General features: G+C 37.0%; 1 protein-coding gene across 1 annotated transcript in view; it reads right to left on the bottom strand.

The window, feature by feature from the left end:
• Window positions 1-4,088: 4,088 nt before the first annotated feature.
• TRPM6 (transient receptor potential cation channel subfamily M member 6) overlaps window positions 4,089-26,826 on the bottom strand; it is a 92,824-nt gene continuing 70,086 nt past the window's right edge. The window contains exons 33-39 of the mRNA XM_072404141.1: window positions 26,591-26,656; window positions 25,618-25,904; window positions 24,419-24,501; window positions 22,447-22,652; window positions 17,950-18,001; window positions 11,388-11,494; window positions 4,089-8,085 (exon numbers count right to left, since the gene is read on the bottom strand). Coding sequence (XP_072260242.1) covers window positions 7,982-8,085; window positions 11,388-11,494; window positions 17,950-18,001; window positions 22,447-22,652; window positions 24,419-24,501; window positions 25,618-25,904; window positions 26,591-26,656 — 905 coding nt within the window. The 3' untranslated portion in view covers window positions 4,089-7,981. The remainder of the gene's footprint in view (window positions 8,086-11,387; window positions 11,495-17,949; window positions 18,002-22,446; window positions 22,653-24,418; window positions 24,502-25,617; window positions 25,905-26,590; window positions 26,657-26,826) is intronic.

The raw sequence follows: 26,826 nt of genomic DNA, 5'->3' as shown, positions 1-26,826 counted from the left end.
GTAACACACCCGATACACACTCGTATTCCTCCTTCTCCATAACTTTTGCTGTAACTGAAGGGGGCTGATACCATTAAAAAGAATAGGCTCTTACATTAGCTGCATTACAAGAAATATACTTGTGTGTGTGTTGTATCCTTTTTACCTATTTGGAGTTGAGATTTAGGGCAATTTCAGGCTTGAGGTTGACCATAGCATTCTACTGCAGGCTCAGTTGTGCTCCCAATTGCTGTTGCAGTTGATCGTGGCGTAGTTCCTGAAAGGAACAGTTCTGCCCACGCAGTTTTTCTTTCTGCTGCATTTCACCACACTTTGACAGTGGTTGACAAATACTGAAATTGACACTAAAAATATATAGTAGTTGAGTTAGAGTGGTTGAGAGTGGCTAACTACACAGTTTTTGACCTGAACAGGGCTGTGTGAACTGATTATTTAGTCAACACTGCCTTCTAAACACCTTTCTGTGGCAGTAATGTAGTTGCAATCTAAAGAATTATTTCCAATGACAATGCACATTTGGCCTGATTTATTAAAGCTCTCCAAAGCTGGAGAGGATACACTTTCATCAGTAAAGCTAGGTGATCCAGCAAACCTGGAATGGATGTCTTAAAAGTAATTTGCTATTTGTAAGCAAACATGTTCAATCTTGGACCAGATCCATTCCAGGTTTGCTGGATCACCCACGTTTACTGATGAAAGTGTATTCTCTCCAGTCTTGGAGAGCTTTTATAAATCAGGCCTATTATCATCAAGAAGACTGAAAAGATTCCATATACAGGGATTCCAAGCAACATCCACCTAGTTGCCTACCCGTCATTTCTTATGTGTATCTGATCATAATCTTTATGATTGACTAAATTCAATATCTGCCAATAATTTGCATATAGAACTTTAACTAGTCTTTTTATACCCTTGTCCTTTCATACTTTGACCATAATGCATATGCATTAATGGGATGATATGCATATTATTAAAAAAAATGACCATTTAAGATATTAGGGGTGCTTTTTACTACCATATTATGCACAGTAAATAACTTTAATATTAACACAAAGGAGAGAAAATCATCACCTGAGGCTGGCTATTGCTTTTATGTCTGATTTATAGCATTGTCCTTTAGTGAAGGATATTATTTTCATAGTTTAAACAGTTTAATTAGGTTTCAACATCAGTAGTATATACCCCAATCAAAAAGGTATTTTTTCATCTCGCAACACTTACAATATTCATACTGAAGTCCAAGCGTGACTATTACTAATAGTAGTACCCTCTGCACATGTATGCTGCCTTGTATTAAGGCAGCCAATTCCTTTTAGTATGTTTATAAAGTACATTGGGGTGCCATTTAAAATGAATAGGACTCACAGCAGAGTGTAATACGCATTACTGTGTGCTTGGGAATTTTGTATGTTACACATTGCAATACTGTGTACTCACCTCCATTTGTAAATCCCTATACAGTATGTCCAAAACATTCTGTTCAGCTAATGATTTACTTCTGCATAACATTTGTAGTTTTTATAAGTTTCCTGTTAAGGGGAACAAGGCAGGCATGCCCTTTGTTTCTTTTTCTGTTTGCACTGGTCATAGCGATTTGCCAAAACATGAATATCAAGGGTATTCAATGTGTCCCATTTGCCTTTTGCATTCTTAATTGTCTTCTCACCATTGATCACATCAGTCTGCCAGATCCCTTCTCACTTTACTGAAATAAAACTATATTTATTACCAGAGTACCATATCAACCCTTACTTAGGCAAACACCAAACCCCCCTCACTCCAAATGGTATATTAGGACAATTACCATCCATGCTTTTATCTGTTGTAAGAAACTTAGCTAAATGATCTGTAACTCCCATTGTTGTGGTTCGGAAGGACAGGGATAATGAGCATATTGCCCTGGATTCTTTTCTATTTTTACAGATTTCCAACCTCTGTTCTGACCAGAGTTCTCCAGAATAATTAAAATAAATTACTTTCATTTGGGGGCACAAAAGGCCTAAAATTACCAAATTGGTGTTATTTATTTCTTGACTGCTGGAATGTGTCCATTCCCATTTTAGGTGGATGCTTAATAAAGAGTTTTTAAGAGACTTCCTAAAGGGGAAAGATGTAAATCTACGGTACCTTCCTCTGACTCAGACTACCTTCCTCTGACTTAAACTACTTTCCTCTGAAATTTTTAGATACTTTAGGATATGTTCTTTTATTCGAGGGAAGCCAAATTCAACTGACAGTGATGGGGTAGAAAATCAACAATTTACTTTCCTTTTAAATGCTATTGGAAAGCTGTTTAATATAACTCAATGGAAGACTGATCTGGGATTCCTTTGGAAAACCCAGGAGTGGCAGGAGGTGACATATGCCTTGTCTCTCTTAAAACCTCTTAGTTAACTACAAAAATATTCTGTGATGGTATGTAGTTCCTAGAAGATTCCATGAGCTATGGAGAGAGACAGGGGAGTAGGGGACAAGTGAGCAGCACCCCTCTGTGCTTTCCTTCATTGACATTGCATAATGGTCGTTACCAGTCATTCATCAAAATGCCAGGACAGGGAACTGCTGTACACACGGCAAGGGATTGAACGCCCCATCAGCACCAACCGCCCCTTATTATATACCTCTTACTGAACAAAATTGCAGCATATTGATATGCACAGTCATTTAAAGAGTAAAGAGAAAATGTAACTGGACAGTTGTTTTCCCTTTAAAAGTTGGGCTGCCAATCAGCAAAACGGCCCAGTGACAGGGACCTCCACAGATTCTTCAGCTCACAAACTAAGACAGCCTTAAAATAACGCTTTAAATGCATTTAGGAACTGACATTAAATCAAAAAGAAGGGTGCCAGGGGCAAAAATCTCATGCCATGGCAGATTTTTGACATATAAAAAATTAGGTGTGTTTATACAACCTTAGACACAAGCACTGATAACACAAATATTGATAATCTTTCCTGAACGCTTAGTACTTGGGACCCATGAATTCAGTATTTCAATAGACATTGAACTTACCTAGATCTAATTTCCCCTTTCCTCAAATAACCCTTACCCTCCCTTTCACATTCTTGTCTCTTTCGTCTGTTACATTTACTTTTTCCATCTTAAGTCCCTTAACTTCCGCTGATTGGCTTCAGTTTCCCCCTCTCGGAATACTAGAGCGTACACTAATATGCTTCGGGATTTGGAGGCCTACCACTATATGACAGTTTTACCATAATGTACTCTTTACAATTAACATTTCTATGCTTGGGAGGCTGCTTCAATCGATAATTAGTCTATGTTATCCAGGATTAGAATAAAATTTCCAGTCATTGTTTATTCATGCATTTTTCTACATGTTAAAAACTCAATACCAGTATTAAAATGTGAGTTTCCTGTATATGTCAATAAATTTTTCTTGTCATAGCGTTATTTCTTGTCCTGATTTACAAACTACTTCATATAATGCTTTATGTCCACAGATGTCAAGCCCCATAAGCCTAAAGTCCTAATATATCCATCTACTTTGACAGCCCCCAGCGGCTATCAGCAGAGGTAGGGGAACATTTGTTCACCTTAAGGTTGAACTGAGGTTCCCGTATAACCAAGGCATAGGGAAGCTATATTGTCTGTGCACAGTTTTTACCTGCATACAGGAGCTTTATTCCTAAGAGGTTAGAAACATTTTTCTTTTACCATGGTTGAAGCAGATAGATCCAACAGGACATCAGATTCATGGAGGTCTGTGATGCAGTATGTGCACGGTGAAGAGATCAATGTCTTGCAGAACATCAAAAAATCCCTGCACCCCAAAGTTTTGCAGAAAGTTAGTAAATAAATGTAAGATAATTAACTTTTTAGACATAAAACCATAACTCACTGTCAGTTGCAAGTAATCCTCTAATTGATTGCATTTCTTGTAAATATCAGGTAGTGTAAGTCAATCTGTTGCCCAGTATATCTACTGAATCTCAGGCAAATTTTTCCTAGCTTACAATAATACAATGGCACATAGAAGTCCCATGTTTTCAATGTAATGAGTATTTGAAACACTGTAAACTGTGATTTCCTTGTTGCTTGACAAATAAATTAAAACAAGCAGAACTAACTTAGCAGACAGACTGCATTTTAATAAAACAGAACAGTGTAAACAGTATGTGCTACAGAACAGTCACAGAAATATCAAGTACTTTAGAACTTGCCACAAGCATACATATCAGATCCTAAATATATATGGTACTTTTATTATATTTTATTTGACCTATTTTCAGACATCAGTAATATGTTTAGTTCTTAATTCAAGTGGAAAAAATGGACAGTATAAACATAAAATATACTGCATTATGGTATTCATTTAATAAATAGGTTATTCCTTCATGGGTTCTTCTACAAAAAGTATTAACCTATTTGATAGTCACTGCAATTAGATTGGTATGTGTAAGATTATGATTTTAATTTTTAAACAACTAAGATAGAAAATTGCTCCTTTAAAATGCCCAAAACTACTTCTAAATTAAATATAAAAATATATTTTTTGTAATGTCCCCTGCTTAATGGCAAATATGCATGCCTTTACAGCCACAGCTTACCTTTGAGTGTTGGAGTGGGCTTAAACACACAAGATAACACCTGCTCATGTCTATGATACAAAGCAGGGTTCATTGTCATTGTGTTTCACTGCAGTGCTAGTCTAGATTTATGTCCAGGACAACATCTGAGCACTGTATCCATGAACTGTATCTATGAAGATGTAGGTAGTGACCCAGATGCAAGCACCCAAAGAACGGTTGGTTGGTTTGGTTGTTGTTATTCATGACATTGTTTTTTTTATTAGAACATAATAATGTGAGTTTTGTTTATCATGTACTTTCCTAAATTTTGAGGAGGTACATACATAATTTGCTACCACAACATTTTATTGCTGCCCCAGTTACCATTTTAAACAATTCTAATATTTTAATACAAAACCTAAGACTGCCAAAGACTCCCTTCTTAACCATTTAGTAACAGAAAAACAGCTCTCCTACTGTAAAGACCGCTGTGACTGATTTAGTCTTTTGAACTTGTGGGTTGGATGATAATATTCTGTCTAATGAAGCACTGTTTCCATGTTTCTAATGCAGGGGCAAATGAAAGTGGAAAAAAATGTGCTAAATACTGCCAGATGACCACGTATGAATTATATTAAATACTAATAATAATATTAAATACTACATGCATATATGAATTATATTAAAATGCAATTGTTGCGATTGGGCAAAACATGGAAATTGCCTTTGACATTCTCCATTAAGAGTTCAGTTCCCACGCTCCCTGGGTTGATAAGTACAGCCCGGGGAGAATGGGAACCTGCGGCCACAGCTGATTGGAGGCACGCGAGTGCCTCCAATCAGCTGTGACTGCAGGCGAACTGAACTCTCAGAGGAGTTTCTCCATTGAGAGTTCATCTGAGTTCAGTTCCCACGGTCACTGGGCTGATAAGTACAGCCTGCAGTCACAGCTGATTGGAGGCACGCGAGTGCTTTCAATCAGCTGAGAACATGTGTGAAGCTGTGACTGCAGGCAAACTCTCAATAGAGTTACTCCATTGAGAGTTCATCTGAGTTCAGTTGCAATGGTGCACTGTTTACAGCCAGACTTGGGTAAAGACCTCTATGCATTGGGTGTGTGAGTGCAGGCGAACTCCAGATGAAGTCTCAATGGAGTTTCCCCATTGAGGGTTCATCTTAATTCAGTTCCCACGGTCACTGGGCTGATAAGTGCAGCCCGGGGAGCATGGGAGCCTCCGGTTACAGCTGATTGGAGGCACACAAGTGCTTCTAATCAGCTTAGAACATGTGTGAAGCTGTGACTGCAGGCAAACTCTCAATGAATTTTATCCATTGAGAGTTCATCTTAGATAAGTTGCAATGTTGCAATGTTTACAGCCAGACTTCAGTAAAGACCTCTAAGCATTGGGTGTGTGACTGCAGGTGAACTCCAGATGAACTCTCAATGGAGTTTCCCCGAGCTGATAAGTACAGCCCGGGCAGCGTGGGAAATTGTGGTCACAGCTGATTGGAGGCACACAAGTGCTTCCAATCAGCTGTGACTGCAGGCGAACTCTCAATGGAGTTTCTCCATTGAGAGTTCATCTGGGTTCAGTGCGAGCACGACCTCGTGGCGAATCACAAGGCTGTTCTCGCTTTCATGTTCTGTAAGGCGAGAAAGGCCGCGAGATTGAAATTAAATTAAATTGGCAATGTGTATAACACATTTAGGCTCATTTAATAATTATTTGCACAGTGTTGAAATGTTTTTAGGAGACCTAAAGTAAAGGTGCTATCACCATTTTTGCCTCTCTTCCCAGATGCATGCTAACATTTACTATAAGCTGATGCAATGTTTACAGCCAGACTTTGCTAAAAACCTCAATGCATTGGGTGTGTTTGAGCAGTCAATCCCCAAGGATCTATATAGCACTATTACCCAAGCATCTCCTGTTTTAAGAAATGGCCTCATAGAAATCTAAGGGGATATCCTGCACAGTTGTGGCCTGTGTGAACAAGATTTTACTGAAAGCTGTAATCATAGGGATGGAAAGGAGTGATGAATATGATCCAGAAGCAAAGAAGGGTGAGATATTTTAAGTTGTAAGAAGTGAACTTTTTTGAACATATCAAACAAACTTTAAATAGAATGTGTGGCCAGACTATGAAGAGAAAACTAGTTAAATTTTTAACTGATTTTAATTACCTCTAGCACTGTGGAATGACATAAGGTTTCCAGGAAATCTCTTTCCTGGTTGCTGCTAACCCCACATATTTCCCCTCCCATCTTTAATATTGCAGCTTTTTCTTCTAAACTTCCATCATCTCCTGTAACTGTCCTGACAGCTTGTATATTGTAAACAGAGACTGTCACGGGGGCTGGCTGATGGATTCAGGGCTAAATAATTAAGCAAATTGTATTGCCCCCATGAAATCAGTATGATGACACCCACTGTTCTGATATCATGTTTTTTACAGTATATAGAAGGGAAAATTCAGGGCTGTGCAACATTATTATCAAGAGGGACTGTTGGGTAGCAGTATGTGTTTCCATGGTAGTTTTTCTTTCCAGCCATACGCTGTGTTCTCCTGATGCATAAACCTGCAGCAGTTATATTTATTTGTAAAAATGGGACCCTTTGCCATAGAGCAAATGCAAAGGATGATTTAATCTACCAGCACTAGGAAAACCAACTCTAGAATGTTATTTTTTAACTGAATCTCACAAGTTACCTCAGATTTTCCATTCTAAAATACAAGTAACATAAATAAAATGCAAAGTAAATACGTGAAAAAAGCGAGTATTACTTAAATGGTAAATTAAATCCTTTTTATAATGTTGGTTGAAACTCTGTGGACTAAAATCTGGCGACTAAAATACAATGGGTATACAATGGCTACTAAAATACAGTACAATGGGTTTCAGAGGAAATCAACACAACTTATTTGCACTTTAATGCCAGATTTTATCAGCAGGTAGCACTGAAGTCTGTAACAAAATATTTTGTTCCTGGCTAAACCATGATAATAGGGGAGTCCTAGGTTACTATAGTAGCAAATTTCAAAAGCAAATAATGGACTTTAATTTTAAAAATACTTTTCCAGTAATAAAGTAAGGAATTTTTTAAGGTCGGTAGCCCTTTACACTTATTATTAGAAATATTATGACTACACTCCTACAATTTTAACCTGATGAAAGGTAAAATCTAATTCCTTCATATTGATAAATATACCACACTGATGTTACAAAATATGCCATCACTCTAAAAGTGTCTGTCAAACTATGATGATTCTTACAGAAAAAGTAAATGTTATATGTTAAATGTTAAGTGAAGCTCACAAAAAAAAACAGATATTTCTGATCTAGTTGAGCAACATATATAATAATTATTCCTTCCTGCTTCTTTGGCTGACCTTGCCAGTCCATCCATATCATAAAAAAGATGGGTTTATAACTGGGTAACACTACTGTTCTAGAGTTTTGTATCATATCCCAGATCATCTTCATTTGTGTCTGATTCTCCAATTTCAAACCCTAGGTTAATCTTCCCAGGTGAGTAGTCATTTCTCTTCAAGTCTGCAAAAAAAGAAGGTTGAAATTTGAAAGTTAAAGGAAAACACAAACCCTAATAAATCATTCCTATACTGTTATTAGGTAAAGTGAATAAACAAGCAATTGTTTCACTGGACTTCTTGAACCTTATTCTGCTGCTAATGTAAATATTAATATTGTTGTCTGCTGTTCATTGGGGTTGCTTTACTAAAGGAGTAAAAAAGGTTCAGTACTGTGAATAAAGGTAAGATCCTTAATTTTGAATGCCCACTCATGTACAGGGGAAATAAAAGATTTGTCTTGCAAAGGACTGAATAATTGAAATAAAGAAATATTGCAGATAAGCATTGATAATAGCTATGTGAATGTGAAAAATAAGAAAGAAATGTAAAGAGAAAAAACCCAAACATTTTGTTATCATTTTTGGATTGTTTAGTTGTTGGTTTCTTGATAAATATTTTACCCCACAGTAACACATGGCTTTATCCAAAAGCATATAGAATAAAAGCTGTGATAAACACCAATCCATGACATCCAATCAGAACTTTCTATTCACAAAACAGATATGACATGTGTTAATACCTGTCAATATGTTGATGTTGTTTTCTATACAATATTAAAAAAATCTCTAAATTGTTTTAATATACTGAGTATTTATAATCCTCAGTGTCAGGACAAATACCATAAAAAGATACAGATTACCTTTAAAAGCACCTAAATGATTCATTAGCTTTTAAAAAACACTCTGGGGAGAAACAAGGTGATTAACCTCATCCTACTCAGCATCTATTTTAAGCAGCACATATTTTACAAATGATCCCACGAGGAACATATTTCCATACTCTGTGAAACTCTGGTTTATTGTGGTTTAACCAGATATATTTAGAACGCCATAATCTAAACCTCTATATACTTTCATCTTGACCACTGCAGTATATTTATCAGAATCTGTTATAACAACCCTATTGGCCCATTATGGTGAGAATGTATAGTTACATATTACACAAGACTGGAATACATAAACACTAGCTATCTAGCTACCAGGCAAAATAATAGGCAAAGTCAGAAAAAATGTTATGGGAGAAATAAGGTGGCTGGTAAACTGATCTTCCCATGTCCCTAAAATACATTTAGGGACATGGGAAACCTTGTTCTTTCACTTCTAGGTCAACCCAGGATAACTCCTCTTTCTACCGGCATACTTCAGTTTGTGGAAAGCAGTACCAAGAGCATGATCATAAACACAAACAAGTGGGACTTCTGACTCTTTTTTCTTTCTTGTACATTGGGACAAAGGAAGTCTATTACTTTTGAGACATTCAAAAAAATCCCAATTAAGTAATGGGCAACAGAAACTGCTAACTAGTTAAAAACAAGTGCAACTGTATGTGCATCTTTATTTGGAATGGTAGATGTCCTGTTAAGACAGGTTACTGCTGGGTTACCAGTGTAGGTAGCCCATTTCTTAGTAAATTTCTCCCTGAAAGGCTAAAAAAACAGTTGACATTTAGGTGCGATAAACAGCTTGTCAGGCTGATTCAAACAGTGGTTGCAATGGAAATCTCCTTGTCCCCTTATGGGTTCTAAACAACCTAAGACCAGAGACAGTGCTGATAGAAGCAATAAAGTAATCTTCTGTTTTTAAAGTAGTACACATCACATCAATAATAGCTAGCATGGTCTTATTTAACATTGGAGAAATGGCAGAAGACTGCAACTCTCCCTGAAGTGAAGCTATAAAACTAACCTCCATGGTCAAAGGCTCAAAAGTCACTATGACCACAGACAGATCAACTATTGAATCTGCAGGGGAAGGTCATAGAGAGTGCATGTGGTCCCTGTGGTCGAAAACAGTGATTAAATGAGCAACCTGCAGCATGAAGTCATCCATTTCTGTAGAGAAGACTTCATCTGATACAGCAAAGCAGGAGGACACACCATATGCAGCCCAAGAGGACTCCAATAAAGGCCTAGACTCCAGAAGCACAGGACATGATTTGAGGCTGTAGCATTGTCAGAAGGCACACTGCAAGCAGCCCAGGAGACATTAGTACAGCTGGACTTACCCTTCTGTGTCTAGAACCAGACATGTTGGATAGGCAGTCAAAGCTCAAAGAGGCCAAGCCAAAAGGTACTCACAGGAACTCACAGGTACTCACAGTTGGTAGCGGATGAGGATCAGGTGGTCAAAGTTGACTAAAGGCCGGAAGCAAGAAAGTACTAAAGATCAGAGTACCACTTACCTCTTGCAAACAGGAGCAAGAAGGTGCTTTATGTACAATCTATGGCAGCAAAGAAAGTGGGGAGCACATGTACGCGACATAAGAGTTTGATCCTATAAAGTTAACTGGAACTAAAAGTTCTGTGGCAGGAGTAGGGAATATAAAATGTGCCCAGTGACCTAGGTTTTTGGGGCAGCATAAAATTTAATGAAATTATAAATTTTAATTGGACTGCATATAATTATTTTAAACAAAACTAAAATTTAGTTTGTACTAAGTGTATGTGTTAATTGCAGAAGAAGGTATTCTAATCACAAAATTTGTGGTTTACTAAATGTGTTTATTTAGTTTAGTGAACTAGGAATTTGTTGCCATTATCTGAATGTATAAGGCAGGAGAGGCATGTAATGAATGCTGTCCTCAGTAGCATCACTTCAGAGGAGCATAACACAAAAGATAAAGTGTTACAAAAACTAGATTTCTTAGACCCACTTCAAAAGGTCTGCAATTACAAGTATGAAAACATACAGCAAACGCCCTTGAGGTTAACAAGCATCTCTAATGAAAAGGTGGGACTGCATGACTCTGCCTCGCCAAAGATAAACTGGATATAAGATCCACATGATCTTAGCAAAACTCCAGAGGGATGCCGGGACTTAAAATAAGAGACAGGGATAAAGAGTTTAATAACGGAATTGTTAACACTGCGCTCGCCCTTCTGACACGGTAGGGGTCACTTTAATATAATTTTGTGTTGCATGGCTGGTTATGGCAGCGCTGGCGCTAGGCCTCTTCTTAAAAATGATTGACAGGCCAAGGGCAGAGAGGCAGGCGCACAGCAGCTGTACTTAATAGACTCAGCAGCAATGAAAGACTGTCTCATCATGTGCCTCATTTAATGTAAAAGTGTCAATGCTGTTTAATCTCTTCTCTGAGCAGCTCTTAAGTAAATCCCTTCCTAAACTCCTCACAGAATATTTTTATAATCTTGAAAGCAGAATGTCAGCACTGCACTGGAAATTAAGCAGAAGTTACACATTTCAACAACATAATGAGCAGAAAAAAATGTTGATGATAGTATAATCAAACAATTATACCACGTACCAGGAAGTTTAAGCTTTTTGCAGCAGGAGTTGCAGCGGTGTTTGGAAACAAAGTTTGTAAGCGCGTCTTCTCCTAAATTGGCTGGTCCAAACACCATACCTCTTGACCTGTAAAAACGAACATAAAGTGTCAGAAAAGTCACCAAATCTCTTATTAAAAAAGTGAAGTTTATGTACCTACACTCCGGGCACTTCACATAAGCTCCGAATCTGACAGGAAAGCTGAAAATCCCAGCTATGGTTAATGGGATCTGCTGTTCAGAATGTTTAATAGATATAAACCATGATGCTTGAAAGGTATGTAGCAAAAAAAGGTATAGTCTTAAAACTATTCAGATGGATTGCTTTTTATACACAGTGCGGAGGTAAATACAGCATGTGCAAAACAGTTCACAATCTCATTTCTTTTTATACTGCAGTTTTACATGTGCTGGGAAAAAAAACATAAAAAGAGGTTAATCTGAGTATTAGGTGGTTTCATTTCCTAATAAAAAAGCATATAGATGGCATTCTTTCCTTAAATATTCACTACAGACGTATACAATTTTAATACTAGTAAAATTAGGTTAGGGTATACATTTGCTTGGTCGTAGTGGTAGTGGAAGTGGTAGATTTGTTTTATGCAATGCTTTTTCCTTTTTGGTTTGTATCCACTGTTCCCTTTGTGACATATTTTTGTCTTCTAGCACGTTGAGAACCCTGATCAATGGTACAATACATACTTTATACTTCTGCTCTTTGGTGCTGGTACTAGGCTTTATTAACAAAGAGGCTTTCATTGGTAAATTTGAACTTTCACCCTCCTCAGAATTAAGGGCACCTGTCTACTGTCTAGTCCTCCAGGAAGAAACTGTAAATCCTCAATTTGCAAGAGCCAAAATAGTCACATATCGAGCTGTTAGTTATATTACCTGCTTGGGCATATTCTGTATATTCAGATTTAGAGATATTATTTACAAAGATATAAAAGTTACCGGTTCGTAAAATCTACCTAACTTAAAGCAGACCTAAACTCAACATTTTTACTTTACATAAAAGGGTAGATAACCCTTATATGTGAAGTCAAAATGTTATTTATTTATATATTTAATTAACCTCCTGGGCGTTACACTGATGGTCTAGATTTCTGTACCAAAAGCGTTACACTGTTTTTCATGAAATTTTTTTTTTTTAATTTTAGACTTGTTAGTCACAGAAATATGTCCGAACAGGGTTCTAGTAGATATCATGAATATAAAAAAAAGTTTGAAACACACAATCATGTAAAAAAAAAAAAATGTACTTTTAATAAAATCTTATCCTATTTTTTTTCCATAGAAATTTTTGTTTATATTGTGGGCTTGTAATTCTTAGGATTAACTCCCGGGTATGATAATTATATTTATTTATTATATTAAAATCATAAATTATAATATAATACATAATTAAAAATAATAATTTATAACAATTATAAAATAATAGACAACAATGTAATCTAAAAATAAAATATAAAATTAAAAATGTACTTTTATTTTTATTTCATGTTGTGTGGTGTTTTTGTACTGTAAAAACCATTTAAAAGCAGATTACATTGTAATCTGCTTTTAAATTTCCCTCCCAGACACACCCCCATACATCACCAATCACATCACCCGGAAGATGACATCCTCCGGTGTGATGTGGGGGGAGGGATTTCCTGCCTGCTCACAGAGACAGAGACGCCGGAGCTGCTCCTGCTGCTCGTATCTCCGGAGAGATGCACAGCACAATGTAGGATTTCTGCATCTAATTTTTTATTGCTGCTGGAGGAGCTGCGGGGACAGGGTAAGTATTTGCTTTCAGTTGTAATCCGATTGTCATACAATGTATGACTATCGGATTGCAATATAACGTTTGTTTACATTTTTAACCACCTGAAAGTGAAAAGTTCGGGTTTAACACTTTTTGCAAGTGTTTTTAGCCCGAACCAAGGTCGGGTTTAACGGCCAGGTGGTTAAAGAGCAATACCTTTTTAAAAAAAAAGGGTGCAACACTGCCTCTTTAAGTCTTGATTATCACTGAATGGCAGGGCAGAGCCTCCGGGATACCTGCGTCATGCTTCCCAGTAGGCTCTGGCTGATTCTTCTGTGGGGCAATTTTTCCACTAAGGGTAAAGAGTCGCCTTTTCTCCTTTTCAGCAGGCTGTGCAGTGCAAGATCAGGTCACATGGCAAGCAGATATTAAAAGAAGATCGAAGATTGGGGCACCCCGTGAAGAATTCTAGAGTGACGCGGGGCCGTATTGAGGGAAGGTCCAACGCCATCAAGTGATCTGAGGAACTAAAGGTTCTGAATGTTCATCAAGCTTAGTTCAAAAAAGCATCCCCTAGGAAAAATTTAGTGAATAGAGGCTTACCCCATGTACTAATATCCACTCTGCTACGTGACTAGCCTCTGCTGTTTTAGTAAATTAACCCTAAGGACATGTTCAGATGAAGTATTTACAAGTGTTTACCTTCCCTGGATGCTTATTGACAAACACTAGGAGCCTGGGAGTGATAATATAAAAATTTGACAGTTTAATGGGTAAAACCACGGCAATATTGTATATTTTAATATTTGTTCAAAACTGTAACAATTTATTACAGTATCATTAAGTTTTGCCAAAAAAGCACAGCTTGACTTCTTATTTCTTCTTCATTTTACTAAGTCATTTATTTTGGGTGGCAATAACTGATGTATGCCAGGAAAAGCCATTATCTTTTTATCCACAAAAATTTGTACAAACCTATTATGTTTTAAATAAAGTGATACACAGGTCAGAATTTATTTCAGATTCTTCAGTGTAGCCTCCTCTTGCTTTGATGACAGTTGAAACACTCTTGGCATTTTAAATCAGATTCATGAAGTAGTCAAACCCAGAATGATTTCCAAACAGTCTTGAAGGAGTTTGCAGAGGACTATCGACTTATTGGTTGCTTTACCTTCACTATGTGGTCCAACTCATCCCAAACCTTTTCAGTTGGATTTAGGTGGGATGATTGTTGAGGGCAGGTGATCTGATGCATCAATCCATCACTCTCTTTCATTATCAAATAACTCTTACATAGGATGGAGGTATGTGTGGAGTCATTGTCCCGTTAAAAAATAAATGATGGTCCCACTAAGTGCAACCCAAATGAGATACGGTGTTGCTGCAGAATGCTGTGGTAGTCATGCTGGGTAAATGTGCCTCAAAATTTGAAATTACCAAAAGTGTTACCAGCAAAGCAACCCCACACCTTCTCCTCCAAGTTTCATGGTGGGAACCATGCACTCTTTTCTGCATCTCACAAAGACATGGCAGATGGAACCAAATTTGTACATATCATACCGAAGTACAGATTTCCACTGGTCTAATGTCCATCCCTTGTGTTTCTTGGTCCAAGCAATTCTCTTGTTCTTCCTTGGTAGTTGCTGTTATGCAGTAATTCGACCATGAAGGCCTGATTCATGCAGTCTCCTCTAAAAAGTTAAAGTTGAGATGTGTTTGTTACTTGAACTCTGTAGGCTCTAATATGGGGTGCTGTAAATCTGTGGTTTCTGAGGCTTTCCCTCCTTGGGCAGTCCTTCTAGGAGCCAGTTTCATCATAGAGTTTGAATGTATCCTCGGGTGCAGTCACGAAAACCATCAAGGTTTATTACATTTTCCAGACTGACTGCCCTTCATGTCTTAAAGTAATGACAGCTGTTTCTCTTTACTTATTTGAGTGATTCTTGCTTTAATATGGGGTAAAACAGTAGTCGACTAGGGCTTATCACTGTATAGAATTGTGCACCAACCATATCTCTGCAAAAAAAAAACACTAATGGTCTGAAGCACGATTCCAAAAAAAATTGTTTACATGGCACACCTCTAACTAAAAAATCATTCCAGGTGAGCACCTCATAAGTCAGAGAATGCCAGACTTGTGACGAGCTGTCATTAAAGCAAAAGTTGGATTTAAAATACAAAATATATTCTGGTTTGTTTAACACAGTTTTGTTTAAAACATATTTGTATATGTCTTCTTTGAAAGTTCTGATGTCTTCAATATTAACCTACAATGTAAAAAACATTGTATACAACGTATATCCTATTAAAAGGACTGGAGGCTGACGCTCTGTTCTTCCACATTATAAATTAACAACGAAAACAATACTGAATTTTAACCCCTTTTACATCATCACTAGCAACATTTTGCTCTCCCAAGACCTTATAAGGTATTGTACCAGCACCTTTTGGAAATGCAAGCCATAGCTATAAATAAAAAAAATAATATACACCAACAAGTTCTCTTAAACTGATAACCTCTTGGTATGGGAACGCTATCCACCCAATTTTCCCACTAATTAAAACAGGCATGGGCAAACTACGTCCCCCGGGCCATATATTGCCCGTTAAGTTTTTTTATCCGGCCTGTTGAACACACTTTGGCTGGTGCCCCCCGAGCGCGATCCGGAGAAGGACCCCACTGGCAGCACAGTGGAGGGATGCCCAGTGTTCCTCTCTTCCTGTAGCGACCATGATTCATTATCTCATCGTCCGTCCTCGCTGTCTTCTGCCCCGCAGAAGCGCTGCACCATCCCCAGGCAAGCTCAGCTTGCTCATCTCCTCAGGCTCAGCTGCAGCAAGCTACAGGCCAGCTTGGTGTCTGCTCACTCTGCTGGACTCCTCCCTAATCCCCGGGTCCATTATGTCCCGCCCCCTGCCTGGGTAAGTTCGGGGACTGTGTGCGAGCACTGTGCGCCCTTATGGCAACTACTGGTCATCTACTGCACAGCTACCAGCAGAGCCAGCAATCCTCATAATATTATTATTATATATCCATCTATCTATCTACTTTTATTGTATGGCAAAACTCTTCTTGTTTCATTTTCTCTCATCTTTTTTCTTTGATTTTTAAAGCAGAACATAAGAACATGAAAATAAAAAACCTCACTTACCTACTTGTCCTTAGATCCCTGGATCCCACCAGATCCATCCATCTGATCCCTGGCCCAGCCCCTCTCAACAGTCAAAAAGTTTGCCCACCCCTGAACTAGAACCAATAATACCAGAACAATAGGTACACTACTAGAAACATCCCTCAATATAAATAATAACTGGGGACCATTACGATAAAAGAGTCGGTCAACCCAAAAAATCACACTGTCCCGTATAGGACATTTTGGTCTTAATGCACTCTTTGCTTTTTCTTTGCACCCTATCCAACATCCTATGATTCACTCCTATACAATCATATCTAGCAATTCTTAATCTCAAGAAATTCCCTGAGGAAGCTCTTTAGAGCGAAACGCATCGGGGTTGAGATCCACATTGCTATGCACCAAGTTAACATAGGATTTTTCGTATAGCCTAGGCATTACAACAGTTGATCTTTGTTAAGCCTAGTATCACTGTATGTATTAAACCAATTCTTGCACCTTAAACAACCTTGTTGCCGTAACAGCCTATCTTTTCTTTCTTTTTATTATGACTTTTCTCTGCATGGCCAGAGTATAGAAGCACTTAAGCTTCATTTGTTACATTCACAGTATTGTATATAGCAGGAAAGCCTGCTTCTGTCCCAGTGTGAATGCTAATGTGCAGGTGAGCACAGTACAAGCACAATACAAGAAATGTTATTAGATTGTGATTCCATAGTCAATGACATGTAAAGAGCTGTGTAATATGTTGATGATATCTATTTACAAGTTAATAATAACATTAAATATGTACTGTTTAAAATACATGAATACATTTAAAATGCCTGAACATGCATTTTAAAGGTGTACGTACGCTTCACTGTTATTTTGTGTTATCTACCTCTGTACTGATATTGTACTATTGAGACTGAAAATGCAGTCATATGAGATGGAAATCACTGCCACCCAAAAGTCTTTCTAATTCTAAGTCTATAAATGCCCTACCATTTATACAGCATCTGGCACATGAAATTCTTGTTCTGCTGTCATTCACGTACTGTGCATTGTCTTTAGCTAGGAAGCGCAGACTCTCTGGGAATGTTGTGATTTCATGCAACACAAGTGGAAACTATTTAATTAGTCCAATAACAAAGTGGTATACACAACAACAGCTCATCTCCAGCTCAGAAAGGTCCCAGGGTACAATCTCAGCTCTCCCTGAGATACCAGATGAGAGTTCCCATGAGGCATCGCAATTCCACTAACTGAACACAACTTGTTTCTCCTCACAAATAAAAAGGATGTTCATGAAACCAAAGAGTCTCTTATAAAGTAGGCTGTGTCTGCCACAGCGTCGCAAAAGAAAAATAATGACAGCAGTAATTTCACGGATGCTGTACTAATTTGTGCGGTTGTGTTATTCTGTCATCCGGTAACATGGAAATATAGATGTTCTAGCTGATTACACTCACAATTGTTCCAATTACTCAAACAGTAAAACACTTTTAAATATACTGTGCTTGTTTAATTGTGGATTAAGACAGGCAGTCTGTGATGTGAAAGGCAGCAATCTGCAGAAAACAGCCTCATGATGAGGACAGATGGACAGACAATCTCTGCTGAACGCTACATCGGCTTTTGTATTTTCAGTGGCAGCTTGTAAAATAAGATTAAACTTACTGCTTGTCTTCCGGTTTAATAACAGATGGATCTGTAAGATTTTCCCCAACACCTGTAAGAGAAATGCATTCAGTTCATAAAAAAACGGCCTTTACATGAGCAGTGAGGGCTATATCAATTAATAAGAGTGAGGCAGTTAATAATGGCAAAAATGAAAAAGCCTTGTCACCATAGTGCCATCAATGTACAGTGTAACAAAAGACATAGGGACAAATTAAAGTCAGGGTCACCTACAAAAATGATTGTTTCTAAAGTGGCAAAATGTGGGTGAAATTATTCATGAACACTTTACCTCACAACAACTGATGTCACTGTGATCCAGTATTCCGTTTCTTTATTTACACATTATTTCTTTATTAAAACATAAATTACAAATTATTTAATTGATACTAAACTTAGTGGATTGAAAATCCCTATGTAAAATGTGATATTGTTACAATATGCCCATTCTATTTATAGAAAGTAAGGACCACAAAATATGTTTGAAAAGCTTTTAACAATCAAATGGTGTTTTTTTGTTCTAATATGTACAGACAATAGGTGGCATATAGAAGAGATTCTGAACACTGAATCATTGTAAAAGCCACTTTGGATTTAAATATGGAAAGCCAGATAAAGCTACTGTGGTGTAAAATCCGTTAAAGAGCAAGAGAGAAAAAGAGAGAGAGAGGGGGACATCTGCTGTATACACCATGTACATGCAATGTAGGATTTTTATTTGCAATAATCTAAAACCTTTCGCTTTTACTAAAATAAGCAAAATGTTTGTTACACTTAGCTCACTGTTACACACGGCTTAAATGTAGTAATAAATAGAAAAATAATAATAATGTAGTAATATGTATGTAATGATATATTTTAGTGATTTTCTTTAACATACTATTTAAAAGAAATGTAAAAAAAAATACACTATAGATATTGTAACATACAATATCTGACCACAAACCCCAATGTAAACAGTACTAATATATGTAAACAGTACGAATATACCTCTGCTATTTACTCCCTTTTGGTCACTTAAATATACCACTGAAAGAATTTCATTATATCTGTACAATGAGAGCAAGTTAAGCTTGAATTAAATCTAGTACTGTCCTGTGTACTATGCAGGGTTATTTCAAACAGTCCAATAGTCCAGAACAATAGTTCTGACCCTCTGTTAACATTTACTGCCCATGTTAAAGGCTCTGACCCTCTGTTAACATTTACTGCCCATGTTCATCACTTCATCAATAAATGATGAAGTGATGAACTATATGCACACTATCATTACCTATCATAACTCTCAACAACTGTTCAGAGTTATGTAATTAATATCCAAATAAACATGAAAGAACAAAATAACATTGATTCCAAATCGCTGCTATGAGTAGTTTTAGGCAAGCTAATAATATGTGTAAGGTATTTCTATATACAAGGACTGTTTGACAAGTAATGAGCCTCAACCATAAAGACAAAAGCTAGGAACTTTATTTTCTCTATATTTTCAATATAAGCTCCATGAAGCAGATTGCACTTTTCAGATCTTTCTTTTAAGGCCTTTATAGCCTATTTATAGAACTCAGCATCTTGACCCTCAAGGAAGTCCTCAAGAGTCAAATTTCTTCCCTTTTAGGTATTTCTTTAAAATTCCACATAGATAATTTTCGGACAGGGGCATATCTGGCGAATAAGGTGGGTGTTCTAGTAATTCAAAGCCGCATTTATGAATTGTGGCTATAGCAACAGCTGACTTGTGTTCTGGTGCATTGTCTTGATGAAACAAAACGCCTTTTGTCAACTTTCCCGGTCTTTTCACCTTCAATTCCTCTTCTAACTTTCTTATTATTCTGGAAAAATAGGTCCCTGTGATTATTTAACCCTTTTCAAGAAATAAATCATCACTACACCATGAAGACAAAGGCCATGACCTTCATTGAGGACTGTGTGATATTTGCCTTCTTTGGGGTAGGAGAACCTTTGTGTTTTCATTGTTGAGACTGCGGTTTTGTCTCTAGATCAAAGTGATGGATCCAAGTCTCATCCAGTGTTTTAAATTTTTCAAGAAGTTGCTGCTCATTTTTTTGAAATGCTCAAGAAAGACTTTGGAGCATCTCACCCGTTCTCTCTTTTGGTCAGGAGTCAGAAGTTTGGAATGCATCTTGAAGAAAGTTTCCTCATTCCAAGTACTTCAATAGGAATGTGGTAAACTCTTTCATTTGAAATCCCCACACTCTTGGCAATGCTTCTGGTGGTCAGTCTTCTGTCTTGGAGGAGAATATTGTGAAATCTGTCAATCATTTCCTGGACTGTGACATCTTTCGGTACTCCAGGCCTTTCTTTATCACAAAGGCTTTTTCGACCTTGTTTGATCTCGACAACCCATCAGTGGAAAAAGAAGGAGAATCATCTTTTAACACTTCTTGCATCTCTTTATGTATTTCCTTAGTGTTTAGGCCCTTTAAGTGAAGGAATTTGATGACCGCTCTGTGCTCGATTTTCTCCATTTGAAAAAAAATCACCAACATACAAATTTTTTAATTTGTTTAAAAAAAAAAAATAATAGATATACTTATACTTTTTGGTCAAATTTCATTTAACGCTTTATATTTTAATAATTTACAGAGTTTTTACAAATATTTATATTATTTATGTGTTAGGCTCACTACTTGTCTGTACATACTTGTCTGTGGATTTGATCAAAAAGGTCAGCCAAAAGACAAATGTAAGAAATGCAGTAACCCTAAATAAGCCATTAGATATGCCTTCACCTAAGATTAATGATAGATACCTTCTCACTGGTTGCTATAGGTTAATGCAATGTTCACACAAAACATTATTCATATATAACAATAGCTAATGAAAATATGTAATTTGAGCACAGCACAGATATTTCTATATTTTATGAATGTTGGGAGGTGTAATTGGCCATTGTCTTTTACTACTTAGTGGCCATTAATATCTACCTTCTAGAGTTTCTATTTTAACCTTAGCGGCAATCCCGAGTGTGACTCGGGGGGGATTTTACCTGCAAATAGCGGTAATACTGAGTCACACTCGGGGTAGCTTTAACCTAAAAAAACACACCTACCTTGCTTCATTGCCCCCCCCCCCTCGTCCTTGGGAAACGTCCATCTTTTTCGATCTTCAGCCGCGCAATGCAGAGGCGTTCTTCGGGGGTTTCCCGGTGACGTTGGTGCGTGCGGGCGGGAGGATCGGCGGGAAATTCAAATAATTTTGTTTTGGATTCAATACAAAATAGCTATAGTGAGTCCAAAACAAAGAAATTTTCATATAATATATATATATATATTATATTATTTATATATTATATATGCTATGTACACTTACATGTTTAACTATTTTTTTAACAGATTTTTGTGTTTTTTTAAAGTTAAATTTAAAGTTTAATAATAAACCTAATAAATGTATTAAATATTGGACATATTTTAGTGAGTTATGCATAGGAATTATAGCCTACAATGTAAAAAAAATTTCCATGCAAAAAAAATGTACCGCTATTTGCATGGAAATTTGGATGGAATTAGAGTGCTAGGGAGGTTATTTACACTCAGAGTAAGACCCCCCTTTTCTCAAGCACAATAATAATTTTAGAGCAGTGGTACTAGAAAATACTACAACAGAGCAATTTTGTTTCTGGTGGTTTCACTCATCAGCATTTTCTAAAACTAATATGTTTGGGTAGACTTATCTATAAACCAGGTTCTTTATCAAATACTGTACATTGATTACCTTTTTGTTGACTAAATCCTAAACCACAGGGCACTTTTAAAAGAAAAAAAAACCCTGCTGCAACCCTGCAAGCTTTCTACTGTTGGATGAGCTCTGTGCTCCCCTGTCAGGACTGCTGTTGGGAAGAAACACAGTGGCCAGCAAAGATAGCAAGCACTTGACCCATTCCACATGAAATGTTAGACTGCTGGAAGAAGGAAAAGCAGTGCCTTTTTTTCTTACACCAGCAACTGGAAAAATATTATATAATAATTGCATATTTTAAAGTTGGGTATTTTTTAAAAAAAGTGTACTGAGAGGGTCACAAGTGGATAAATGGACAATACATAAATATTTTGATTTTTTTTGTGGAAGTAATCAGCCGAACCCCAAAAAAAAGTAGTTTTTAGGTTTTTTTTCCCTACCTATGCCTGTGACATGAGAATTTCAAATGTGCCAAGCAGTTGTTCCCCGACAGCTAGAAAGACAGGAAGTCAATCATGGCAGGAAATGCCAACAGGATCACAAACATTATTATTAGCCCTCACCTGATCTATTCAAAACAAAATGTTAAATGTAAAAGATTAGCACCGACGGGCAGGCTGGTGATATGGTAACTCCAGGCATCAATAAACTGTCACTAACAACACGATTGTTTAATATTCTTTTTCATCTCTTTGTTGTTGTTGTTTATAAAAACTTCATGTATTAGCTGCATGTTTTACCAATCTTTGATTTCTCTTTGTTGTATATGAACTGTATACAGTTTAAAAGTACAAACCTTACCTTGCAGGTCTAGAACAAGCAGTTCTCCCCTTGTATATTCATAAGTCCAGTGAGAAAAGGATAAAAGGGCTTCCTCTAACAAAGTAGTAGGGGTGATTTCATCTCCATTGTTGTTGTTATACTTGCAAAATTCTCCAGTCATGTATTTTTCTATTGTTAGCCATTGGTTAGCAGAATGACAGTAGATAAGGAAAACTTCTAAAAACCTGCAATTGTAAAAAAATTGGTTACAAATCTAAGGCTATGAACACACGTAAGACTTTTGTCGTTGGAAAGGATCTTTCAAAATGTATTTCAACAACAAAAGACTGAAAGATGCATGAAAGAATGCATGAAAGTTGTACATACAACGTAGTTCTGTTCTATGAAGAGGGGAGAGGCGAGAACGAACGAGCGGCACCCCACTGCACTCTCTCCCCTTCACTTATATTGCAGTTGTTCGTGGACCCGCCTGGACGGATTCACGACCGACATTGGACGGCCACCAAACATGTCAGATTTTTTGGCCGTTACCAGCCCTGAAGCTTTAATCGGATGAGAATCATCCGACGTGTGTACGTAGCCTTACTCAAAACTAATTGCTCAAGTTTTCCCTATAAAGTTCAAAGCACCTGTTTCAAGCTATTCATTTTAAGAGATAATATACTGCACATAAAAAGATGTGTGAACATCCGTCCTTTATTTAGAAAAGAAATCCATTTAGCACAACTTTCAAATGTGAAAATTTGTTCATTTACAACACACTTTGCATAGTTAAACTGCATTAGTAAAAGATTTCCATTAGGGTTTTAAATTTAACAATGTAACTTAGCTGCATTTAAGTGAGGTTGCCCTTGAAATGTTTCTATGAAGGTGAAATTCTCTTTTTGTTTTACCTAAAATGAAACTCAACAAATAAAAAGAAAAAAGCCCACCTAAATGCTTTTCTGTTATAGAAATAGGGTCTTTTAAAAAGTAAGGAAAAAGTGTCATATTCCCAGAAATCTTCTACCAATATTTTTCTTTCGTAACAATATAGGTCTGTAGGTGCTTAATGTTTCACAGAATGTGTAATCATGGTGACCTCATATGCAAGGCCCAGTGGTATCTCTTAATATAAAATATACTTCAATAAAGCTGCGTACACACTTCCAATTTTTGTCGTTGGAAAGGATCTTTCACGATCCTTTCCAACGACAAGGGAGTGCATGATGCATGAACGGTGCTGTACATACAGCACCGTTCATGCTCTATGGAGAGGGGAGGGGGAGAGCGATGGAGCGGCACCCTGCTGCGCGCTCTCCCCTTCCCTTTCATTAGGATCGGCTGTCGTCCATCGTCCGTGGATCCGGCAGGTCGGTCGTCCGGACGATGGACGACACCGACTGTACACACGGCAGATTTTCACCCGATAATTGGCCGATGCCGATTATCGGGCGATAAAAATCTGACGTGTGTACGTAGCTTAAGCAATAAAGGCAACAACCATTCCTAATGAGGGAGTGTAGTACCTGAGGAGATCTTAAAGGTCTTATTAGACTGGATCCAAGAAGCAATGATACCCAGGAGTGGGTTTCCAATAAGGAACATTTACCATTCGAAAAAACAAATAAGGCCTGTTTTAGCAGTATTCAACCTCTTTATTGGGAAGCTGTGTGTGCCTAAAATTGATTGAGTTTTAGACACAGGAGCTGGTAAAGAGATAGGGCCTGATTTAAAAAAGCTCTCCAAGGCTTGAGATGATACATTTTGTTTAGTGAACTTGGGTGATCCAACAAACCAGGTATGGATCTGGTCCAGGACTGAAAACATTTGCTTACAAATAGAAAATAAGATAAGAAGTCTATTTCAGATTTGCTGGATCACCCAGATTAATAAATCAGGGCCATTGAGAGAGAGGGAGAAAAAGGAGAGAAGAGGGTGAAAGATGGATAGAGAGAGAGAAAGGAAGGTTTTTTTGTTTTACTACAGATAAAAAATATTTTTACTTTACCTTAGATTGTAGGGAATACTCTGTGGCTTCACTTGATTGAAGGTGTATATCAACTTCTGTGCTGCTCTTTGTTGCTGAATTTCCTTTATGATATGAATCAAAAGTAATAAGGGATATAAGTCTTACTGTAAGCATAAACCTACAGCATACTTTTTAAGGAAAGTCTATTTTTTAAGGAAAAACGCATGAATTACTATACTGACTTAGTGCTTTTCTAAAAATTTTATCACCAAGATAGAAATTACACCTTTTCTTTTTTTTAATGTATTCTTAATATCACTTCATTGATTCCTAAAATCACTTCAATTATTCATACTACCTTTATTCAACATATAAGTTTAGAATAGTTGTTAGCAATCTGAATACATAACTTTTTAAATCTGTTAATGGCACTGCTCCTGTAGAATGTCCAACTGCTGTGGTTATTATAAAGCCACAAAAACTCCACATAATGTGCACAGAAATTTGTCTGTCCCACCTAAAAAAGACTAATATTTTAACTGTGGTGGTCTGAGAGGGTAGACCCAAGTCTATAGTTAGGATGTCTTAACATTGTGATACTCATAACAAACATGTACAGTAATTCAACACACCACTGCATCTGAAACTCAAATATCAGTTATGGGTAGAGTTGCCCCACAGCATTTAGCATTGTGGTATTTGTGGAACTATTCTTTACAATAATGTTTACTAAGTAAAGCCATATTCCTAATGCGAGGCAGCTTAGGTCCATGTCACCCAAAACTGGATTATCGGTGTTAGATGGTCACCAGTGAGTTATATCAGCCACCTGTTCTTACAATATTTGATATTTGCTTTCAGTAGTATATAAAAAATCAATCTACTCTTACAAGCACATAGTATTAGTGTAGTCCATAGTATTAGGCTCTAGTCCAGCTGGAATAATTGTGATGACAAAATATAAATGCCCTTTTTATTACTCCACAGAAAACCTGAGCAGAAACACATTCTAAAATGCATTTTTTCAAAGCCCTTTTTCTTGGTTACAGTTCTTGGTTATGAAAGAGCCACAGTTCTTGGTTACAGTTCTTGGTTATGAAACTCTATAACAAGAATTAAAAGAAAAAAGAATTTAGGTTGTCTCAGTTCTTCTTCACTTTCCACCATGTAATAATTGGGAATGAATGAAAAAAAACAAAGACATATTTAGAATCATCATAGTCTTAACAGAACCTTACCCTGAGACACAGCTGCAATACAGTGTCACCATGGAAAACCTTCTTCCATGTCTGTACCACCTCAGGGAGGAAGGATTTCACTATAAAGACTTCTCCAGGATCTAGAACATCATGCTCTGACCATGTGCACACTACTTTTAAAGCCCTACGCAGACCTCCATCCATTTCTTCAGGAGAAAGAACCTGGAGCATTGCTGCCATCCCTCTTTGTGACCATGAAGACATACTCTTATCTAGATTGGAAGGTGAACTTTCTTCTAGTTGATAGACAGTAACTTCTTCTCCAGCTGTAAAAAAACAAATGATTGTTAGCTGTAAAAGAGTACATGAAGTAGTAGAAAATAAATAATTTTATTCAGCAAATGAAATATTGATATCCTATCATTTTATCACTATTTATTTTCAGTTCTGTAAATCTTTACACTGCTTTACTGTAAATAAGATTTATGTACATCTGTCCACAAACAAAACTTTCTCATAGTGAAGCACCAATTAGTTGCTCAGACCACATCAGGGAAGGCCAGCAGGTCTCAGAAACTTCTGTTTATAGTAGCAGCTGCAGGGGAAAAAACTGAAGGCGTGTTTTTATCGCCTTGGTAGACCAGGCAAACAGGGTAAATTATAAATTTAGTGTAAAAGGAATATATTATTCCAATAGTTTAGATAAGTGCACGCAAAATGAATGTGTTGAATGTTTGGCCAGTACAACATTGATTACAGCAGTAAATGTACAAGCTACCAAAGCATAAAACAGCAGGCTCATGGATTAGCTAAACAATGGAGTTTCAAGAGGTTGCTATTAACACACAATGCAGATTTCCAATTAAAACTTTACCCCACAAACAGAAAACAAGCAGATCCAACAAAAGATTAGGAATCAAGGCATATACATTCTAAAAATAAACACTGTGCTGATAAACTATTCAATATAATACATTACTAAATAAAGCAATGTGTCATAAATGTGGTTTACCAAATTGATGTACTGGAGTAAAAGGTATGGTCTGCGCAAGTCTCATTAGGTTATTTCTTTCTACCGCTAGAAGAGAAACAAAAATAAAGCTGAATGTGCATTTTTGAGCTTTATCAATTAAACAAAAGAAGATCACAAGTCTCCTAATTAACATTTGCTATTACAAATTCACACTAGTAGACATTCTTCTTTACACAGTTTGATCATTTAAGTTTACTTCCCAAGATAGAAGTAAA

The sequence above is a fragment of the Pyxicephalus adspersus genome, chromosome 3 (assembly GCF_032062135.1).
Source record: "Pyxicephalus adspersus chromosome 3, UCB_Pads_2.0, whole genome shotgun sequence".
Classification (NCBI taxonomy): Eukaryota; Metazoa; Chordata; class Amphibia; order Anura; family Pyxicephalidae; genus Pyxicephalus; species Pyxicephalus adspersus.
The sequence above is the reverse complement of the archived record's forward strand: the minus strand, read 5'-3'. Positions and strand labels throughout refer to the sequence as shown.